This window comes from Stegostoma tigrinum, chromosome 38 (assembly GCF_030684315.1).
Source record: "Stegostoma tigrinum isolate sSteTig4 chromosome 38, sSteTig4.hap1, whole genome shotgun sequence".
Classification (NCBI taxonomy): Eukaryota; Metazoa; Chordata; class Chondrichthyes; order Orectolobiformes; family Stegostomatidae; genus Stegostoma; species Stegostoma tigrinum.
The window spans coordinates 20,388,927-20,408,170 of NC_081391.1; the positions used below are offsets into that span (position 1 = coordinate 20,388,927).

A 19,244-nucleotide genomic window follows, 5' to 3' on the forward strand; every position below is an offset into this window, starting at 1 on the left:
ATCTCCCAGCTTCTTGATCATCTTCACTTGCTCATCCAAGTAGTGCGTCTCCAGGAAGTCACAGCTGGAAGAACAGACAAGTTAGTTGAGTCCATTGAAGACATTTGGAAGTGACCCTCAATTCAGATCTAACAAATCAATACCATGTTGAGGGAGAGGGGCACTCTGGTGATTCATTTGGACTGTTGTAGATTTGACAGTCTGCAGGAGGCAGTTATGAGACATTTGTATTCCCCCTCCCCCCAGGAGTAGACAAACAGATCACTTTCAGGTTGGAAACATTCATCTTTCCTGTAATTTGAAAGTCATCCTGGTAGTTTGTTGCTCTAAAGGCCATCAGCCCTACATGCTGAATTTAGCAGTGAAAGGCAAGGAAGCTTCTTGGAGAGAAAGTGAGGAACTCACATGAGGGTCTGTGTGGCCAGAGGAGAGATTGTGCAGATCCAGCAGACTCTGGTTCACATCCTTCTCCTTCTGCAGAGCTCCCTGCCTTGCCTCCAGGCCATTGCCATGGTCAGGCTTCTGAAGCGGCAGCGTGGGGGTGGATGGTAAGAGACAAGACACATCACTTAAAACGCAAGAAACCAGTGAAAAAAGCAACAAGACCTCCATCTCATTAGGAGAGTGTACAACAGCTAAGAGATTATATCCAAAGCATTAAAATGCTATAATATTCAGAGCTTAAAACAGCCTTCTTCAGGACAAAATGACATTTCATTAAACCCAATCTTCATGTCCTACTAGAGGAGCATGCACCCACATTCTGGAATGCCATCAGTTTCTCAGCTGTTCCCATTCCTTCGAGGAACAGTGCCATGAGAACTCAAAGTGACACAGGACAACATCTTCCCAGTAAAAGTGAAAGGATTGTAAACAGGGAAACCCATTGGGGTTTGTTGTTAAAGATCCTTCTCTACCTGAAATGCTTCTTCAGTCAGGCCTGCAGGTTCTGGAAGGGAAAGCCTCCCTTGTCAATCACAACAAAAACAACACCAGAATATGTGGAGGTTGAGTTTCTTGCCTTGTGAAGCAGGAGGGAAGGGAAAGGATCATCTTCCTACAAGTTGGGTCTTGAATATTTCATACTTGACACAAAATATTACGCATTAAAATAAAACCTCATCATTCCAAAAGGCCATATGGGTAGGGAAAATGGCTCAGCTTCAGCAAGGAAACCTTCCAACACAGAACAGGATTCTCAGCTCTGGAGTGAACTTGCAGAGTTTATTAGTGAAGTATTGACAGCAAATAGAACTCAGGATTGTGATAGTGTTCCTCCCTCTGGGATGGAGGTCCAGGGTCACATACGCTCTAGAAGTCAGACATATTAACTCTAGACTGATTAACACTATTCAATAGAATAAATCCAATTACATTGTACAGAAAAACACCCACAGACTTCCCAGGTCATACATCAAGATCAAACCATTAAAAGATTATTCACTTCTCAAGGTCAGGGAAAGGCCACAGAAGATTCTAAAATATGAATTGAATGATGCAGAGAGACGCTACACCCACAATACATTGAGGCCACAGCTTTAAATCTGAAATAAATCCAGAGAACACCATTATCACCATGGAAAGGTAAACATGGGAGAAAGAAAGCACCAGGGTGATCTGCTTGTTAACAACACCCACACAGGCCTTGTGTTGGATCTGCCACACTTGGGAGGGCATCTTCACTATTGCTGCTCACAATCACTTGAACAACTCTAGAACTAAGTCTCCCTACCACAAGCTCTTGTATTTATACTCCTGGAAAACATCCTTCACCCAACCAGGAAATGTCATCACTAACAATGATTGGTTGTCAGAGATTGTCAATCAGGAATCTGCAAGAACCCAGGCACCAATGAACAAGGAGAGGGGGTGTGGGGCAATGTGCTGAGACCCAGAGTCAATCAGAGATTTGGGCAACAGTCAGGTTGAGATTATTATTCTGTGATAATGAGAGCACTTAGCCTCTCAAGCCTGTTCCCCCATTCAACTGGATCAGTGCGAGTCTGTCTTTTCTTTGAATATCTTTGCCTGGGTTCTGCATCGCGTCATATTCTGAACTAACACAGCTCACCAAATCAGTTTTGAAATGTCCAAGGGGCTTGCAGAATGTTGGGAGTGATAATGTTATGTTTGAGATTAAGCATCATCACTGCTTACCATAGCTTTGATCTGAAGATTATTCCCCCTTTTCCAGGATTATTTCACCACAGGAAACAGTACATTCTCTAACGGCATGATTAGATCCATTAGGAATCCAAAGTACCTGGATAATGTTCGTTCTCGAGTCTTCCACAATCTTTCAAGGACAAGGCTAGTTGATGTAAACTGTATTCATGATGTAACCAGCTTGGGGCTGAGAAAATGCTGGTGAATCTGTGCTAAGGTTCCTCAAATAACCCTGTCAGAACTCAGCACAGCGCTCCAAATGTGCTCTGATGCCACTTCTATGCTGTTGTAATACAACGCATGACGTTTTGTTGTCCAGCCGGCTTGGGGGAAAGTGAGCACGTTCTGGCCTTTTTAATTCGGCTTTCATATCTGCCCACTGCCACACGGTTATTACGGTGCTGATGGCGACCATTCGGCCCATCGTATCCACCACCAACTCGCTGAGCGTTTCACCTCTTGCCATTCTCCTGCACTGTCCCTGTAATCTCCATGTTATTCCCTTTCAGATATCAGTCCTATTCCCTTTTGAATGCGTGAATTGAACCTGCCTCCAACACACTCTCGGACTATACATTTCACACCCTATCCACGCGCTGTGTTGGAAGGTTTTTATTTTCGCAGATCACTTCAGCTTCTTTTGCCAATTTCAAACCTGTGCCTTCTTGCTCCTGACCCTTTCACAAATGGGAACATCATGCCACTGTTTGTTCTTTCTGGATCCGTATTTGCGCCGTTTGCTTTCCAGAGAGACAAGTCCCAGCCTATCCAATATATCCTCACACCTGAAATTCCTCATTCCTGGAGCCATTCCAGGAAGCCTCCTCTGCACTCTCTCCAGTACGTCCACTCTTTCCTTCAGGTGTGATGTGCAGAACGAGACACAGTATTCCTGTTGGAGTCAAACTTAAGCAGGTTCAGCATAATCACCTTGCTCTTGTACACTTGCCCCTACTAATAAAGCTCAGGGCACTGTGAGCTTTGTAAACGATTCTCTTAAACAGTCCTCAGAGATAATGGGAACTGCAGGTGCTGGAGAATCTGAGATAACAAAGCGTTGAGCTGGATGAACACAGCAGGCCGAGCAGCATCTTAGGAGCACAAAAGATGACGTTTTGGGCCTAGACCGTTCATCAGAAAAGGGGGATGGGGAGGGAACTCTGAAATAAATAGGGAGAGGGGTAGGCGGACTGAAGAAGAATAGAGGAGAAGGTAGGTGGAGAGGAGAGTATGGGTGGGGAGGTAGGGAGGGGATAGGTCAGTCCGGGGAGGACGGACAGGTCAAAGGGGCCGGGTGAGGTTAAGAGGTAGGAAATTGAGGTGTGGCTTGAGGTAGCAGGAGGGTCTAGGTGAGAGGAAGAACAGGTTAGGGAGGCTGGGATGAGCTGGGCTGGTTTTGGGATGCAGTTGGGGAAGGGGAGATTTTGAAGCTGGTGAAATTCACATTGATACCATTGGGCTGCAGAGTTCCCAAGCGGAATATGAGTTGCTGTTCCTGCAACCTACGGGTGGCATCATTATGGCACTGCAGGAAGACCAGGATGGACATGTTGTCTCAGGAACGGGAGGGGGAGTTGAAATGGTTCGCGACTGGGAGGTGCAGTTGTTTACTGCAAACTGAGCGTAGGTGTGCTGCAAAGTGGTCCCCAAACCTCTGCTGAGTTTCCCCAATGTAGAGGAAGCCATGCCGTGTACAGCAGATGCAGTATACCACATTGGCGGATGTGCAGGTGAACATCTGTTTGATGTGGAAAGTCATCTTGGGGCCTGGGATGGGGGTGAGGGAGGAGGTGTGGGGGGCAGGTGTAGCACTTCCTGCGTTGTAGCGGAAAGTGCTGGGTGTGGTGGGGTTTGACGGGAATGTGGAATGGATGAGCGTGGAGCGGACAAGGGAGTCGCGGAGAGAGTGGTCTCTCTGAAGGCAGACAATGATGGGGATGGAAAAATGTCTTTGGAAGTGGAGTTGGATTGTAGATGGTAGAAGTGTCGGAGGATGATGATTTGTATCCAGAGGTTAGTGGGGTGGTATGTGAGGACGAGGGGGAATCCTCTTGGGGAAGTTATTGTGAGGGTGGTGTGTGAGGAAATAATTGCAGGAAATGCGGGAGACACGATTGAGGACATTCTCGCTCAAAACAAGGAGGAATTGGCAAGTGGCAGTCCTGGAAGAACGAAGACATTTGGGATGTGCAGGAGTGGAATGCCTCTCCTTGGAGCAGAGGCAAAGGAATTGGGAATAGGGGATGGAGTTTTTGCAGGAAGGTGGGTTGGAGGAGGTGTATTCCAGGTAGCTGGGGGAAGTCGGTGGGCTCGAAATGGACATTGGTTTGTCGGTGGTTGCCTGCGATGGAGACAGAAAGGTGAGGAATGTGTTGGAGGTGGTCCTTCCACGATGTAATGCAATTACACCATGCAGTTCACTCACTCCTGCACCCTCTTTAGAAATGCACCTTTTATTTTGTATTATCTCTACCTGCTTTTCCCACCATTTTTTCTGCTTTGAACTTCATCTGCCACTTGCGTGCCCATTCCACCAATATGTCTGTGCCCTTGTGAGGTTCTACACCATGGCCGTCACGCTAAGTTTCTTATCCTGTACAAAGTATGAAATTGCATCTTTTATACCAAGGTCTAAGTCATTAGTTTGCTTTTGCAAAAGCCTGGTTCCTCCCCCTAACCCGTGGAACTCCACTACAAACCATCCCCCTCGTCCAGAGAGCATCCATTAGCAGCACTTCTGTTTCTAGTAATGTGTAACTCGTCAAAGTGACGAGCATCTACTCCTTCACTTGTCCCATTTGGAAAGTGAATGAAAAGCTGATGCAAAAGGACAATGCATCTAGAAGTTGTAGCCTCTCAGTGTTCATAATGTATTGAACCTACTAATTTCCAATTTTGAAACTAGTCCTCAAGCAAACTTAAGAAATCTACTCCCCACCCAAGTCCCCTAACCTGCCATTTCTAAATGGATGCTGTATATGTTGCTTGGCTTCTATTCAAGCAGAGGTTCAGAATGTTGGAGCTGAAAAAAGTTCACAAACAGGACCTCTCCTCCTCAGCAATTTCTGAACCCTGTTCCCCTGCTGAGAGCTTCACTTCAGACAAACAAGAGGAAAAGAAGTGACCCAAACAATGATTGGCTGCTGTGCATATAAAGCTATTGGGAGGTATGGAAGGGTAGGAGGAAGTAGGAAGTAATGAGGAATCAGGTGGGGGTGGGGGTGTTGAAGAAGAAAGGCAGAAGAGCTTGGATTCCAACTCTGATTCCTTGAAATCATTCATCTGCTAAACCTCAGGGCCCAAAATTAAAAACCAAACAAATCCACAAGCTGCAGTTGGGAAGGTGTGGGACAGCCCTTACAGTCTGCAAACTTAAAGAGTTTACTGACCCTTACTGCTGTTGGAAAACGGGTAGAGGAAGCACCTAGTGTCTAGTGTCATCCAGAGAAGAAAGTCCTAGCACTAAGTGGTACACACCTGGAAGGCTAATGTAACACTAAAAAGCAAACACCTCACGTACATTTTCATATGGCAAATTTGTATGTTCCATGTGTGCATACAATTTATGCTACCTTTAGAGGAAGATATAGAAGTGAGTGAAATTTCTATTGTGGATTTTTTCAGTCAAGTTTCCTGGTTAGCTGTTGGTAATTTAGGTAGTTTTAAAACAAAGATCCAAAATCCAGTTCCACAAATACTTGTATTTCCATTTGGAATGGCAGACAGAAAAAGGCAAAGTGTTTGTCAGAATTAGGTCACAAATGGACCAGTTTCTTCTATAACCCCATTCAGCTGAGTGAGAGCCTGTCAAACAGGTACTCTCCCATGCCATTGGCAGGGGCTCCCAGTCTCTTCAGGTTGGTGATGTGATCTCCCAGCTTCTTGATCATCTTCACTTGCTCATCCAAGTAGTGCCTCTCCAGGAAGTCACACAGCTGGAGAAAGAAAAGAAATGAGTAGCTCACTAAACAGAAAGCATCTTGGTACTTCAAATGCTCTGTGCTATGTGAATAGGTACATTTAACCTCAAGGACCAATGCTTGATCACCTTCAGACATTAAAAAAAGAGAGAGAGATTGTGAAGTACTCACATGAGGGTCCTTGTGGCCAGAGGCGAGTTTGTGCAGATCCAGCAGACTCTGGTTCACATCCTTCTCCATCTGCAGAGCTCTCTGCATTGCCTCCAGACCATGGCCCCACTCATCCTGCTCTGGCTTCTGGAAGAAGGGTTTTGTTAGTCAGAAGCTGCTATGGGCTTCTGTACTAGAACTAAAGGCTGTGCCTTTCAAGGTTAAAAAAGGCTTGAACCACATGTTGCAGATTGCCACCCTCCACTTTTGGAGAGAGGGGGGGGGGGGCATAACCTGCCACATCTTAAACATAAAAGAAATTCAGAATCAATGCACGTGTGATGTTAGTGCTGGAGCTTAAGTGCCTGATGCAGCATTTGAAGTCAGTCGCTCCCCCATACAAATGGGGAATTGTTGGAGTCAGTGAAGTACTAGACTATCCTACTGCCTAGTCAGTTCCAGCTGCAAATAAGGGAATGCAAAGCAAAATGTTGCCTTGCCCTAAGTGACTCCAGCCTGGATGTTTCCAATGGTCAATCGTTTAAGACCACCGGGATGATAGTGAAAAATCACTGGGCACTACAGTTGAATGAAACTTCAAACTCCTTTGCCATTTGAGCATTTTAGAATTCAATTAAATTCCTAAACACCACCCTATCCATGTGGATGGAAACCTTGGTTAAGAAACCAAGCAGGTTTCTTAAAACCATGAATTTAAGTCAAGTACATGTCATACAGAGGAGTGCTCATCTCAATCAATTGCTTCTGATCACTCCACGAGCTCCATTGGATTAGAAAAAGCCAACAAAAACATTTCAGCCCATGCACTTGAACAGGTGCAGAATCAAAGATACAGGCTATCCAAAACACACAGGCTTCTGTCAAACTAAACACTCAAGCTTTCCCCTTTTAAATTAAACAGGGGGGTTAAAAGCCCAACCTTGATGTCCTGCAGGAGGACTCGGCCTCCACGTTTATTCTGGAATGCCATCAGTCTCGCAGCATGTTCCCATTCCTCATGGGACTGCTCCTTGAAGAACTCAGCAAAGTGTCGCAGGGCAACATCGTCCCTGTCAAAGTCAGAGATCTGTGGAGGGAAGGATTGGACAGGAATCAATTAAAGTAGACCCAGAAATTCTAAAAGCCAAGGGCTTGGTTACTCATTCTCTACCTGGCTTCAAGTTAGAGACTTGGAATTTCAGTCAAATATATTGGCCTCAGCTAGTTTGAAATCTAGTCACATCTGACTACATGCAAACCCCATCCTTGTGTTTGGGGGATCATGTTAGGAAATAGTAGATGTTAAGAGGCCAGAGACAGCAGTAATTTTTGCCTTAGCATTCCACTTAATGCCACAAAGACTTGCTTCCCTCACTCATCAGGGAAGGGGTACAGAAGAACCATCTGAACAGCCCAGCATTGACTCCTCACATGGATTAGTAATGTCAGTTCAGGTAAGAAAGATCTAGTCAGTTTTGGGGGCAGTGAAAACAAGATTGATCGGCTAGTTCCTCACCCCAAGACAGCCTCAACATTCAGTTTTACCATTAAAGTAAGGAATTAGATTGCTCATGTGGACTAGAATAATTCTTGTTGTCAAACCCACAGACACCTCAGATTTAGCCAGTTTAAAAGAACACGACAATGACAAGTTAGACAACAGACTTGTATCACAATTTACTTGGCAGGGGAGGCAGAGATTAGAATTAACCCTTAAATTACAGGTCACTAACACCAGAACTTGTTGCTCAGAATAGTGAATTATTAATAACTTTGAAAGAGTACCCAGAAGATACAGCACTCACCATGGAGAGGTAAACATAGGAGGAATAGAGCTCCAGGTTGATCTGCTTGTTAACAGCATCCTCACAGTCCTTGTGGTAGTTCTGACACACTCGGGAAACCATCTTCACACCTACTTACAAAAAGCAAACTCAAACAACAGCCTAACCCCACCTCCCATGAGCTCTAGTATTTATGTGAATGGGAATCTGCATTCCAACAGGAAATGTTATCACCAATAGTGCTTGGCTATTAGGGATTTCCAATCAGGAAGCTCCCATGAATACAGGCATTAATTAGGGGGAAGTGCTGGTGGGAGCTATGTACAAAGCAGAGCCAATCGGTTCATGAAGGCAGCTGAACCCCACCTTCTCAAGGGGAATCTAGCAATGTACAATAAATGCTGGCCCAGCCCATGACTGCCCTTGTCCTGCAAGTGAATACTCAAAAAAATTACAGTGCCGTAGGAGGACGCTTGGTCAATTGTGCTGCACCAGATCCATTGTGCTCATCTCTTGCCATGTCCCTGCACATCACCACGATCCCAAAAGAAAACCCAATGTTCTCTTCAAAGCTTCAATTGTACCTGCCTTCCCCACATCTCCAGGCAGCACATTGCACAAACTCTCCACATTCTGTGTAAAAATGTTTTTTTTCTCACTTCACCCTTGCTTTGTTTGCACATCACTTTAACTATCCCCTCACGTATCTACTTTTTAAAATTTGTGGACGGGATGAGGGCATTGCTGACTAGGCAGCATTTATTGCCCATCCCTAATTGCCCAGAGGGCAGTTAAGGGTCAACCACATTGCTGTGGGTTTGGAGTCTCATGTTGGCCATTTGGCAGTATGGCAAATGGCGGTTTCCTTCCCTAAAGGACATCAGAGGACCAGATGGATTTTTCCAACAATTGACAATGGACTCATGGTCATCGTTAGATTCTTAAACTCCAGATATTTATTGAAATCAAATTCCACCATTTACCATGGTGGGATTTGAACCAAAGTCCCCAGAACATGATCTGGGTCTCTGGATTAACAGTCCACAATCATACCACGAGGCCATCGCCGAGTAAAAACTAAATGGGTTACTTAACAACAGCCAAGAATCTTGGATCTGAATGTTCAGTTTATTCCCAAGGTTTTGGCAGAGCAGGGTTTATATTTCCAGTATTGTGTGTGTGAGGAGCACCGTCCCTAATGGATGAGCTCTAACCTTTAGGTTATGCTGCTGTCTACACCTATTTCCCCTTGTCCGAAAATATCCCACCCGAGAACATCGTTTTTCTCTCGTTGACTCTATCAAATCAATTAATCAGCTTCAAATCTTAATAACAATTATTTCTTGTTCTTCTACACTCACAGGAACTTGAGGTTTTAAAAAATGTTGTTTTGGGATGTTGGCATCACTGGCGGGGTGTGTATTTATTGCCCATCCCTAGTTTCCTCTTGAGAAGGTGGTGGTGAGTTGCCTTCGTGAACTGTTGCAATGTCCATCTGGTGAAAATAGACTCAGAGTGCCCCTAAGGAGAGAATTCCAGAAATCTGACTGATTTAACACTGCAGTAACATTGAAGGGACGGTAATATATTTCCAAGCCAGGATGGTGGATGGCTTGGAGGGGAACCTGCAGGGGGTGGTGTTCCCACGTCTCTACTGCCCTTGTCCGACCAGATGGAAGTGGATGTGGCTTTGGAAGGAGCTGTCAAAATACCTGAATTTCATCTTCAATGCAAATTGCCTTCATTGTTTAACCCTTTCGACCTGTTGTCATCCTGTGCTGCATTCCCTCACAGACTCATAGATCGAGACCTGAATACAGTATCATAGAAATGCACTCACTGGCATTTAATAAATGGTAGCAGAACTGTCAGATCATTAACGTGGGGGCATCATTTTAAGGTGAAGAGCAGTAGGTTTAGAGGGGATTTGCCAAAAACATTTTTCACCCAGATGGTGTGATGGGAATCTGGAATGCTCTGTGTGGGAGAGTAGTAGAGATGGGAAACCTCACAACTTTTGAAACGTACATGGATGGGCACTTGAAGTGTCATTACACTTAAGGCTATAGGTGAAGTGCTAGAAAGTGAGATGAGTGTAGATAGGTCAGCACAGACCTGATGTCTATGGCCCGAATGTCGAGCTCTTTGTATTCCAGACAATTCTGTGCCTGTCCACTAGCTCTTGCAATTTCTGCAGATGGATCCCGTAACCTTATGGTCACCACCAATTCTGTTCCCCGAATGTCACAGTTTAGCTAATTTCTCTTTCTTGTTCCGAAGTGCATGGCCTCACTCTTCCTCACATTGAGGCCTGCCTGCTGCTGTTTGCTCATTCATTTCAACAATGGCTTGTTGCAAACTTGCAGGTCCCATCCACACCAGCCACTTTGTCGCTTCACTTTGTTTTGTCAGGAAATTTGGACATATATCTCTCGAGTCCTTCATCTACGTCAATCTGTCAATGTGAAACTGAAGCCCATGTGGAGATTCCTGGGAGTGAGAGTCAAATTTTGTCAATCAAAGTTGGCAGCCATTCTGTCAGCCACCTTCCCCTTTCCCCATTCCCACCACATGTCCAACAGTATCTTCCTATTGTACGTGCATGCATTTTTCCTAATTATGTCATGGATACTCGTCATTGGTAGAATTGATATTAGTTGCTTTGACTGTTCTCAAACTGAGAGCATCAGTCCTCCAGGTCAGAGCTCCCGGATTCACCTTAGGGTTTGACGAGTTTGTAAATGAATATTTCTCCCTGTACATGATGTCGAATTAAACGACATCTGAAGGTTTGAAGCATCTCTCATCTGGTCTAGAAGAGGTCAGGGACACTGACACTGATCACAGCAGTTTAGGATATTACCCTGCACGAGATAGCCTGCAGCAAATCTGCAAATCAACCAGTCACACTGGGAAAACAGAGATAATGGGAACTGCAGATGCTGGAGAATCCAGGATAACAAAGTGTGGAGCTGGATGGACACAGCATGCCAAGCAACATCTCAGGAGCACAACTCTGGGGGAAACAGACAGGATGCCTCTCTCAGAATCCTATCACTCCCATTGCTGTTAAGTTTCATGTGGAGCTTTATCCGATCAAGCTCAGGAGCTCTATCATCCATTCCTTCTTCTGAAAGGAAGTTGTCTGTTGGATTTCTCTTAGATTTGAGAAGCGAGATTTTAGAAAAAAAAGGAACAGCAGTATCATCTCAGGACCAGAGTCAATTCTTTTGGTATTTCCTGACACCAGAAAATATAGTCCTTTCAATTTAGAGTGCAGGAAATTGTTGAACAAATTGCAGCCTGAGAATCTACGTCCAGTAACAGATTTAAGTCCGACATGATAATGTCTCACTTGTGCACCCCTGCCCTCCTCAGGACTGACTCTGAACACTGCAGTATATGGAGAATGACTATTCAGTTAGTTCGCTACATCCAGGGTAAGCACCAGGATCCCTTACTCATTTAATTGTATGCTTGCGACAACACAAAAAAAAAATGTGAGCGAGAGTCCACGTGGCGGACTCCCAAGGCAATGGCCACCTACCTCTATACAACAGAGACTCTATCACTGGTGTGTCTCGCAAGCCTGCCGCTGTTTGGATAATGAGTGCTTTCCTGAAGTTTGGCAGTCGGCCCAGTTGTTTGTCTTAAACTCAGGGCTGTGTGAGCTGTTAATTGCCAGTGCTTAAACTTGTGGAAGAGTTTTCTAACCAAGTGCCAGCCGAAGCTATTTCACATGAGCACCAACTGCATTGCTGAGCCACTCGAGTCACATGCAGGCCAGATCAGCTAAGGGTAGCAGATTTCACTCCCAGAGAAAGATTAGTCAAACAGAAGAATGGGAGATATGCAAAACTGTCAGATAGTAAACTGCCCTGATACACCAGCCATCTCTTTCGGTTTTTAAAGACTCTCCAAATTCTCAACTGAAATTTGGAAGAAAATTGATCACTGACGTTTGGCAGCCAGTAAAATAAGGAACTGCAAAAGCATGTTTAAGAGAAGTGTGGTGTAGTGGCAGCATCCCTAGACAAGGATGGTCAGGTTTGTGCCCCACCCGAGAGGCGATTAACATCCAAAAATGAATTGATTAGCAGAGGGTTCAACTGTGTCAAAAACGTCAAAGAAGCACTTGCCATACAACCGAAATATCATGGATCTGGACAAAAATCAGTTATTCAATTTCACAAAAAGTGTTTCTTCATTATGGAGATTTTATTTTCCAATTCAACAAGGGTAGATAAGGTTTCTAAAACACTAAATCCATTTACAGCACTGATGGGATTCTAAAATCCCACTCAGCTGAGTGTGAGCCTGTCAAACAGGTACTCTCCCGGGCCATTGGCAGGGGCTCCCAGTCTCTTCAGGTTGGTGATGTGATCTCCCAGCTTCTTGATCATCTTCACTTGCTCATCCAAGTAGTGCCTCTCCAGGAAGTCACACAGCTGGAAGACAAGACAAAATTAATTCAGAGGAATCAAAAAGGTGTCTAAATGACCTCCCATGACAGATGTGACGATGACCACCATGTGGAGGTCCACTCAGATGTATTTGAAAGTTTGTTTAGCGCCCTTGAAACATTCATCTCATCAGGAACTCACATGAGGGTCAGTGTTGCCAGAGGCGAGTTTGTGCAGATCCAGCAGACTCATGTTCACATCCTTCTCCATCTGCAGAGCTGTCTGCTTTACCTCCAGACCACTGCCCCACTCATGCTGCTCTGGCTTCTGGAGGGAGAAAGATAGTCATTAGTGTGGTTAGAAGGTCCAAAACTCTCATGAGGGCCTGAAAAAAAAAAATGGAGACACATGGTAATCTGTGCTCAGTCCAACCAAAGGATGAAAAATCAATTCAAAATTCAGAGGAGGTCATGGAGACCATTATCAGACATTTGACCCATCATGAAGAACTGCTGACAGATCAGTATTTAAAAACTGGCTGAAACATTCGGACAACATGACCTGTATTCAGGCAAGTCTACAGTAATGTATCATAGTCTAAACTGACATTTGGGCCAGGTCAGTGCTAAAACCCTTTCATTCTGAGCATTCAGATTTGTTGATTTTTAAGAAAGGTGAGAATTAGCAAAACCAACTCACATCAAGTAGAGACTTTCTACCAAGACGCTTCACTCATCTCAACACGAGATGTACAGGGGAGCCTAGAACAGCACGGCCATTGTACAATCAGGAAACTACACAATTTGCATTTACTCTGCAAGACAGAATCCAACCTTGATGTCCTGCAGGAGGACACGGCCTCCACGTTTATTCTGGAATACCATCAGTTTCTCAGCATGTTTCCGTTCCTCATGGGACTGCTCCTTGAAGAACGCAGCAAAGTGACGCAGGGCAACGTCATCCCGGTCAAAGCGAGAGAACTGTGTAAAAAGAAACAAAGTGGGAAAGTCACCCCCATCCCAGGCCCCAAGATGACATTCCACATTAAGCAGAGGTTCACCTGCACATCTGCCAATGTGGTATACTGCATCCACTGTACCCGGTGCGGCTTCCTCTACATTGGGGAAACCAAGCGGAGGCTTGGGGACCGCTTTGCAGAACACCTCCGCTCAGTTCGTAACAAACAACTGCACCTCCCAGTCGCAAACCATTTCCACTCCCCCTCCCATTCTCTTGATGACATGTCCATCATGGGCCTCCTGCACTGCCACAATGATGCCACCCGAAGGTTGCAGGAACAGCAACTCATATTCCGCCTGGGAACCCTGCAGCCATATGGTATCAATGTGGACTTCACCAGTTTCAAAATCTCCCCTTCCCCCACTGCATCCCTAAACCAGCCCAGTTCATCCCCTCCCCCCACTGCACCACACAACCAGCCCAGCTCTTCCCCCCCACCCACTGCATCCCAAAACCAGTCCAACCTGTCTCTGCCTCCCTAACCGGTTCTTCCTCTCACCCATCCCTTCCTCCCACCCCAAGCCGCACCCCCAGCTACCTACTAACCTCATCCCACCTCCTTGACCTGTCCGTCTTCCCTGGACTGACCTATCCCCTCCCTACCTCCCCACCTGCACCCTCTCCACCTATCTTCTTTACTCTCCATCTTCGGTCCGCCACCCCCTCTCTCCCTATTTATTCCAGTTCCCTCCCCCCCATCCCCCTCTCTGATGAAGGGTCTAGGCCCGAAACGTCAGCTTTTGTGCTCCTGAGATGCTGCTTGGCCTGCTGTGTTCATCCAGCCTCACATTTTATTATATTAAAGTGGGAAAGTTGCTCAGTCACCGAAGAGACCTTCCATCAGAAAGTAACCCAGTCACCATCATGAATCATCAGAGTTAGGTGAGGGAATGGAGGGATGTTTGCAGGACAAAAGCAGAGAAATCATCCCCATGGATTATGGCCCAAATAGCAGGCATTAGGTTTAGTTTTCCATAAGGGAAGTAAAGCCAACTGCAACCACTGGCCTGACAGTGCCCTATGAAGTCAGTCACAGCCATGAGACATCCCTATTGCTCAGCACTGGAAGCTGGTCCGGACATGACCAACTGAGGCAGGATGTTGGCTTGTTGACTAACAGAGCCAGATGTCTGTCAGCTCCCTCATCACCCAACTGAACAATTCTAGTTTTGAGTCTATTCGGCATGGATGCCCAAGTAGAAAGTCACACATGGCATGCAGAGTTTCAATCAAATCAAATAGCAACACTTGAAGTTGATTGGAGAAGGTTTCCACAAGGGGAGTGATTTTTATACAAATTCTTCAGCCAATAAAATAAAGTTAAAATCAAAGCCAGCTTACCCCTCTGTAACGAGGGCCATACGCTGTCCAGAAGAACAACAAGGGCAGGGGACCCTCAAGGGTGAGTTTCAATTTAAGAAACACCTACATTTAAGTGTTCAGTATTAAGTGTGTTAGCTGGATTCAGTCAGGGAAGCAGGAGACTCCAGATACATTCTGCAGTTAGTTCATTGAACCAGAAAACACCAAAAGCCTCATTACAATTATAATCACAGCCTTAAGTCTTGAAGCAATCAAACCTCACCATGGAGAGGTAAACATAGGAGGAATAGAGCTCCAGGTTGATCTGCTTGTTAACAGCATCCTCACAGTCCTTGTGGTAGTTCTGACACACTTGGGAAGCCATTGTCACTATTCCTGCTCACTATCACGTAAACAAGTCTCATACTAAGTCTCTGTACCATATGCTCTAGTATTTATACTCCTGGGACATTCTACGCTCAACGAGGGAATGACATCACCAATGATGACTGACATTCCCTGAAAGCCAATTAGGAATCTCCCATGAATTTAGCCCCGCCTCTGCCCTCCCACCAATTAGAGAGAGGGTGTGGGTGTATGAGGCAGAGCTGATCAGAGGTGCAGATTGTTGTCAAGTCTGGATGGTTATTCTGTGATTGGATCAGCAGTCGGTCATTTAGAATCTCCAATCTGCCGGAACTCTCTGTCAGGTCATGGCTAGTTTGAACAAAAAATTAGATTTGGATTTGGAAAGCTTTTCTTTCTAAGCTTGTTGTGACCAACTGCAGGAGGTGCTCAATGAAGGAGAATCAGTTTCTGAGCATGTTCTGCTGGAATATTGGAGAGAAAGGTCGGAGATTGGTGGTATTTCCTAGAAATTTGTAACAGAAACAAACAGGACAAAGACAGGAAGGATGTTTCTGATGACCAATGTGCCCAGAACCAAGGGTCGCTGTCTCAGGATACAGAGTAGTCTGTTTGGGATTGAGATGAGGAGAAATGTCTTCAGCCAGACAGTGGGGAGTCTGTTGTATTCTGTGGGACAGGAAACAGTTGAGGCCAAAAGACTGAAGGTTTTGAAGAGTGAGATGTAGCTGATAGGGCTATGGGGATCAAAGGGTATGGAGAGAGAGTGTGAAGAAGGTACTGAGTTAAGGGATTACCCATGATCATATGGAATGTCAGAGCAGGCTGGAAGGGCTGTATCAAACTGCTTCATAATTTTGAACATTTCAATCAGGTCATCTTTTAATCTTCTCTGCTCCAAGGAGATAAGGCCAATTTTTAAAATCTTTCCTGGTATCATTCCAGCAAATCTCCTTTGCACAGTGCCCAGGGCTTTAATGCCCTCCCTTACAAACAGTGCCCAGAATTGAACACAATACTCTAATGCGGTCTGACCAATGGTGTGTAGTGGTGTAGCGTTACTTCTTTGCTTTTATACTCTCGGGCTCTCCTTAAAAACACAAGATTCCTATAAGCCTTCTTCATGACTGTTTCATCTTGCCTGGCCACCTTCAGGGAATTGTAGTTTTAAATCCTGAGGGCTCTCTGCTCCTGTACTCACCTTGACGTTGTTCCATTGAACCTGTATTATCTCTTCATGTCTCCATGTTTCTTCGACCAAAATGCATTTCTTGCATTTTTTTGTGTTGAAATTATAAAGTGATTGCCAACATCAAATCTTACCCAATAAAAATCAAGAGATGCTAATTTTGAAGTCTTCAACTGACACCGGACATGTGTGTGTGTCCACTACCCACTATCCTTTCTGTGAAGAAGCTGTTTCTGACATTATCCTGGACAGTTTAGCACTAATTTGAAGATTCTATTTCCATTCCAGACCCTACGTCCTGGATGACCCATTGAGACTAAACAATTCCTCACAAGCTACCCTGTCAAATCCACGAATGCTCTTAAAACTTTCAATTACCGCCATCTCTTAACCTTCCATACTGAGGGACTCGGGCAAGCTGCCATCATCATTTAACCAGCTCTTTATCTCTGAGTTGATTCTGGAAATTCTCTGCTGCACCATCTTCAGGCCCAACCTGCCAAAAATGAGATCTCCAGAGGTGGTTGAACCAGAACGTGACAATTTCACAAAAAAACCTCCACCCAGGGGTGTTCAAATCCCTTTGAGATCAGGACTGACATTGAATTAATTTCTTTGTTCAGTGTTTTTATATCTCGTCACTAGTTTCAATACATTTTTGTCCACTTGTCTCAGTTTCATTTTGATCATTAGTTTTGACAACCCAGCAGAAGATGTTCCCATTTCTAAAACACTCTGGCTCATCTTTCTTGGTCAGAAGTGGATAACTTCACACTTCCCCTTATTGAACTGTATCAGCCAGTCTTGCCCACTCCATGGAAGTTTGAAACATTCTCCTGTCATGATAAAGTGCCACTTGATGTAATGCCATCAGCAAATATTTGAATTGAGGCAGTCCATTTCTTCATCTGTAACATTTATAATCCAAGGAAAAGTTAAGGGCCCAGCTTCGCTCCTTGGGGAAAGTAATCACATCTTGCTTTTTCTTTTATTACCTCATGGGATGAAGGTTTTGTTGGCTGCCCCAGCATTTATTGTACTTCCCTAATTATTATTGTCTTCTTGAATTGCTGTTGTTCATTTGGAGCAGGGAGATCCATCATGCCATTTTGGACAGAATTCCAGGATTCAGATGGTATGACTGTAGATTGAGTTTTGCCTCATGAGCTTCATTGAGTATTTTGAAGATTTGATGAAGAGCAATGATGAGGGCAGAGTGGTGGGCGTGATCTACATGGACTGCAATGAAGCGTTTGACAATGTTGCTCATAGTAAGATGTTTAGCAAAGTGAGATCACATGGAATCCAGGGAGAATTATCCATTTGGATACAGAAATGGCTCAAAGGTGGAAGGCACAGGGTGCCGGTAGAGGCAACAAAGTGTGGAGCTGGAGGAACACAGCAGCCCAGGCAGAATCAGAGGAACAGAAAAGCTGATGTTTCGGGTTGAGACCCTTGAGAAATTGGGGGTGGGGGGGAAGGGGAAACTCAGAAATAAAGAGGAGGGGTGGGACTGGGAAGGTAGATGTGATGGTGATGGGTGAGTGCAGGTAGGGAGTGGTCAGTGAGGTGGGAAAAGAAGATGAACATGAACAGGTCAAGGAGGTGGGGATTGGTCATGGGATTAGGAGACTTGAGGTTAATAAGGTTCACATTTAGTGTCTTGGGCTGTAAGCTCCCAAGGCAGAATGAGGTGCTCCTCCTCCAGTTTGCGAATGACATTGGTGTGATACTGGAGGATACCCAAGATGGACAGGTCAGCCATGGATTGGTAGGGGGGGAAAAGAAGTTAAAACATTTTGCGATTGGAAAAAGTTGTTTGTTGCTCATTGAGCGCAGATGCTCTAGAAAAACTGTCTCCCTCATGGTGGCGACATTGGGTGCAGCCGATACAATAGACCAACTTCAAACAGGTGCAGGTGATCTGTGTCTGATGCCGAAGGTTTGTTTGTTTTTGTTCTGAATGGAGACACGGGCTGGATGTGGTGGTGGGGCGCCGAGGGTGTCAGGGAATGGTGTAGCTGTTCCTGCAGTTGCAGGGAACAGGGCTGGGGTTAATGGGGAGTACAGAGTGGATGAGGGAGTGGCAGGGATACAAGCGTAGAGGTACTGGGGTGTCCACAGTAAGAGGGGCTATGCCTGCTTCTGTGGAATATGTGGAACAGTCCCTCTTCTGCTGCTCCACTGGCACTATCCCCTACCTGTTCCTTACTCAAAGATTAACAGTAAATAGCCAGCTACATTGCTGTGTGGGTGGTGAGTCAGCTGTCGGCCAACTGCTTTCCTTCCCTGAAAGGGTGAGAAAAGTTTAGAACTGCTGATAGTTGGCCTTTCTGCAAATTAAGTGAAGTGTCTCTGCTACTCTGACCCACCCCCCCACTGAAGCCTCGAGGCAATGAAGGGAACTCTGCAGATAAAGAAGGTGAACCAGAGGCTCCTGGATCTTCTTCTCTGCAAATGTAGCTTCAATTGCACCAGCTGTCCTCAGCAGTTGATTGCTGGAGCAAGAACAGGGACTATGCCACATTTGTCCCACATGCTACAAGGTGGGCATTGAGGATAGGAGACACTGTTACAGGAGAGAGCAGATTCCTCACACAGTCTCCGACAGTAGAGACTTGTTAGAAAATCCAATTCCTTAGCTTGGGAAACTAGAACAGTGGTGTATTGCTTGCTCAAAGAAGCATGGAACAAAAGCAACCTGCATGCCAGATGCTATTGCTGTTACAGTCTCAAGGAATATTTTTAATGCTTAGATTCTACCAGTAAAGTTAACAGAAGATTACTGGCAAAACTGAGGCCTGGCAGTACCTGGGGACAGACTTCAGTTGTGGAGTCACCAGACTCAAACATTAACTGATTAAATCAACACACATCCAGAGTTCCACCTGCACCTATCCCACCACTCCCCAACCCCAATTTTTATTTTGTATGAACCCAGCTT

At 45.2% G+C, this 19,244-nt stretch overlaps 1 protein-coding gene across 1 annotated transcript; it reads right to left on the bottom strand.

Moving 5' to 3' along the window:
* Positions 1-12,321: 12,321 nt before the first annotated feature.
* On the bottom strand, positions 12,322-15,130 carry LOC132206529 (ferritin, heavy subunit-like). Its single transcript, XM_059640721.1, has 4 exons — positions 15,029-15,130; positions 13,257-13,403; positions 12,625-12,750; positions 12,322-12,468 (listed from the first exon to the last, which is right to left on the bottom strand). The coding sequence occupies exons 1-4, from the start codon at positions 15,128-15,130 to the stop codon at positions 12,322-12,324; spliced, it is 522 nt and encodes a 173-aa protein (XP_059496704.1).
* Between the last annotated feature and the right edge of the window lie 4,114 nt (positions 15,131-19,244).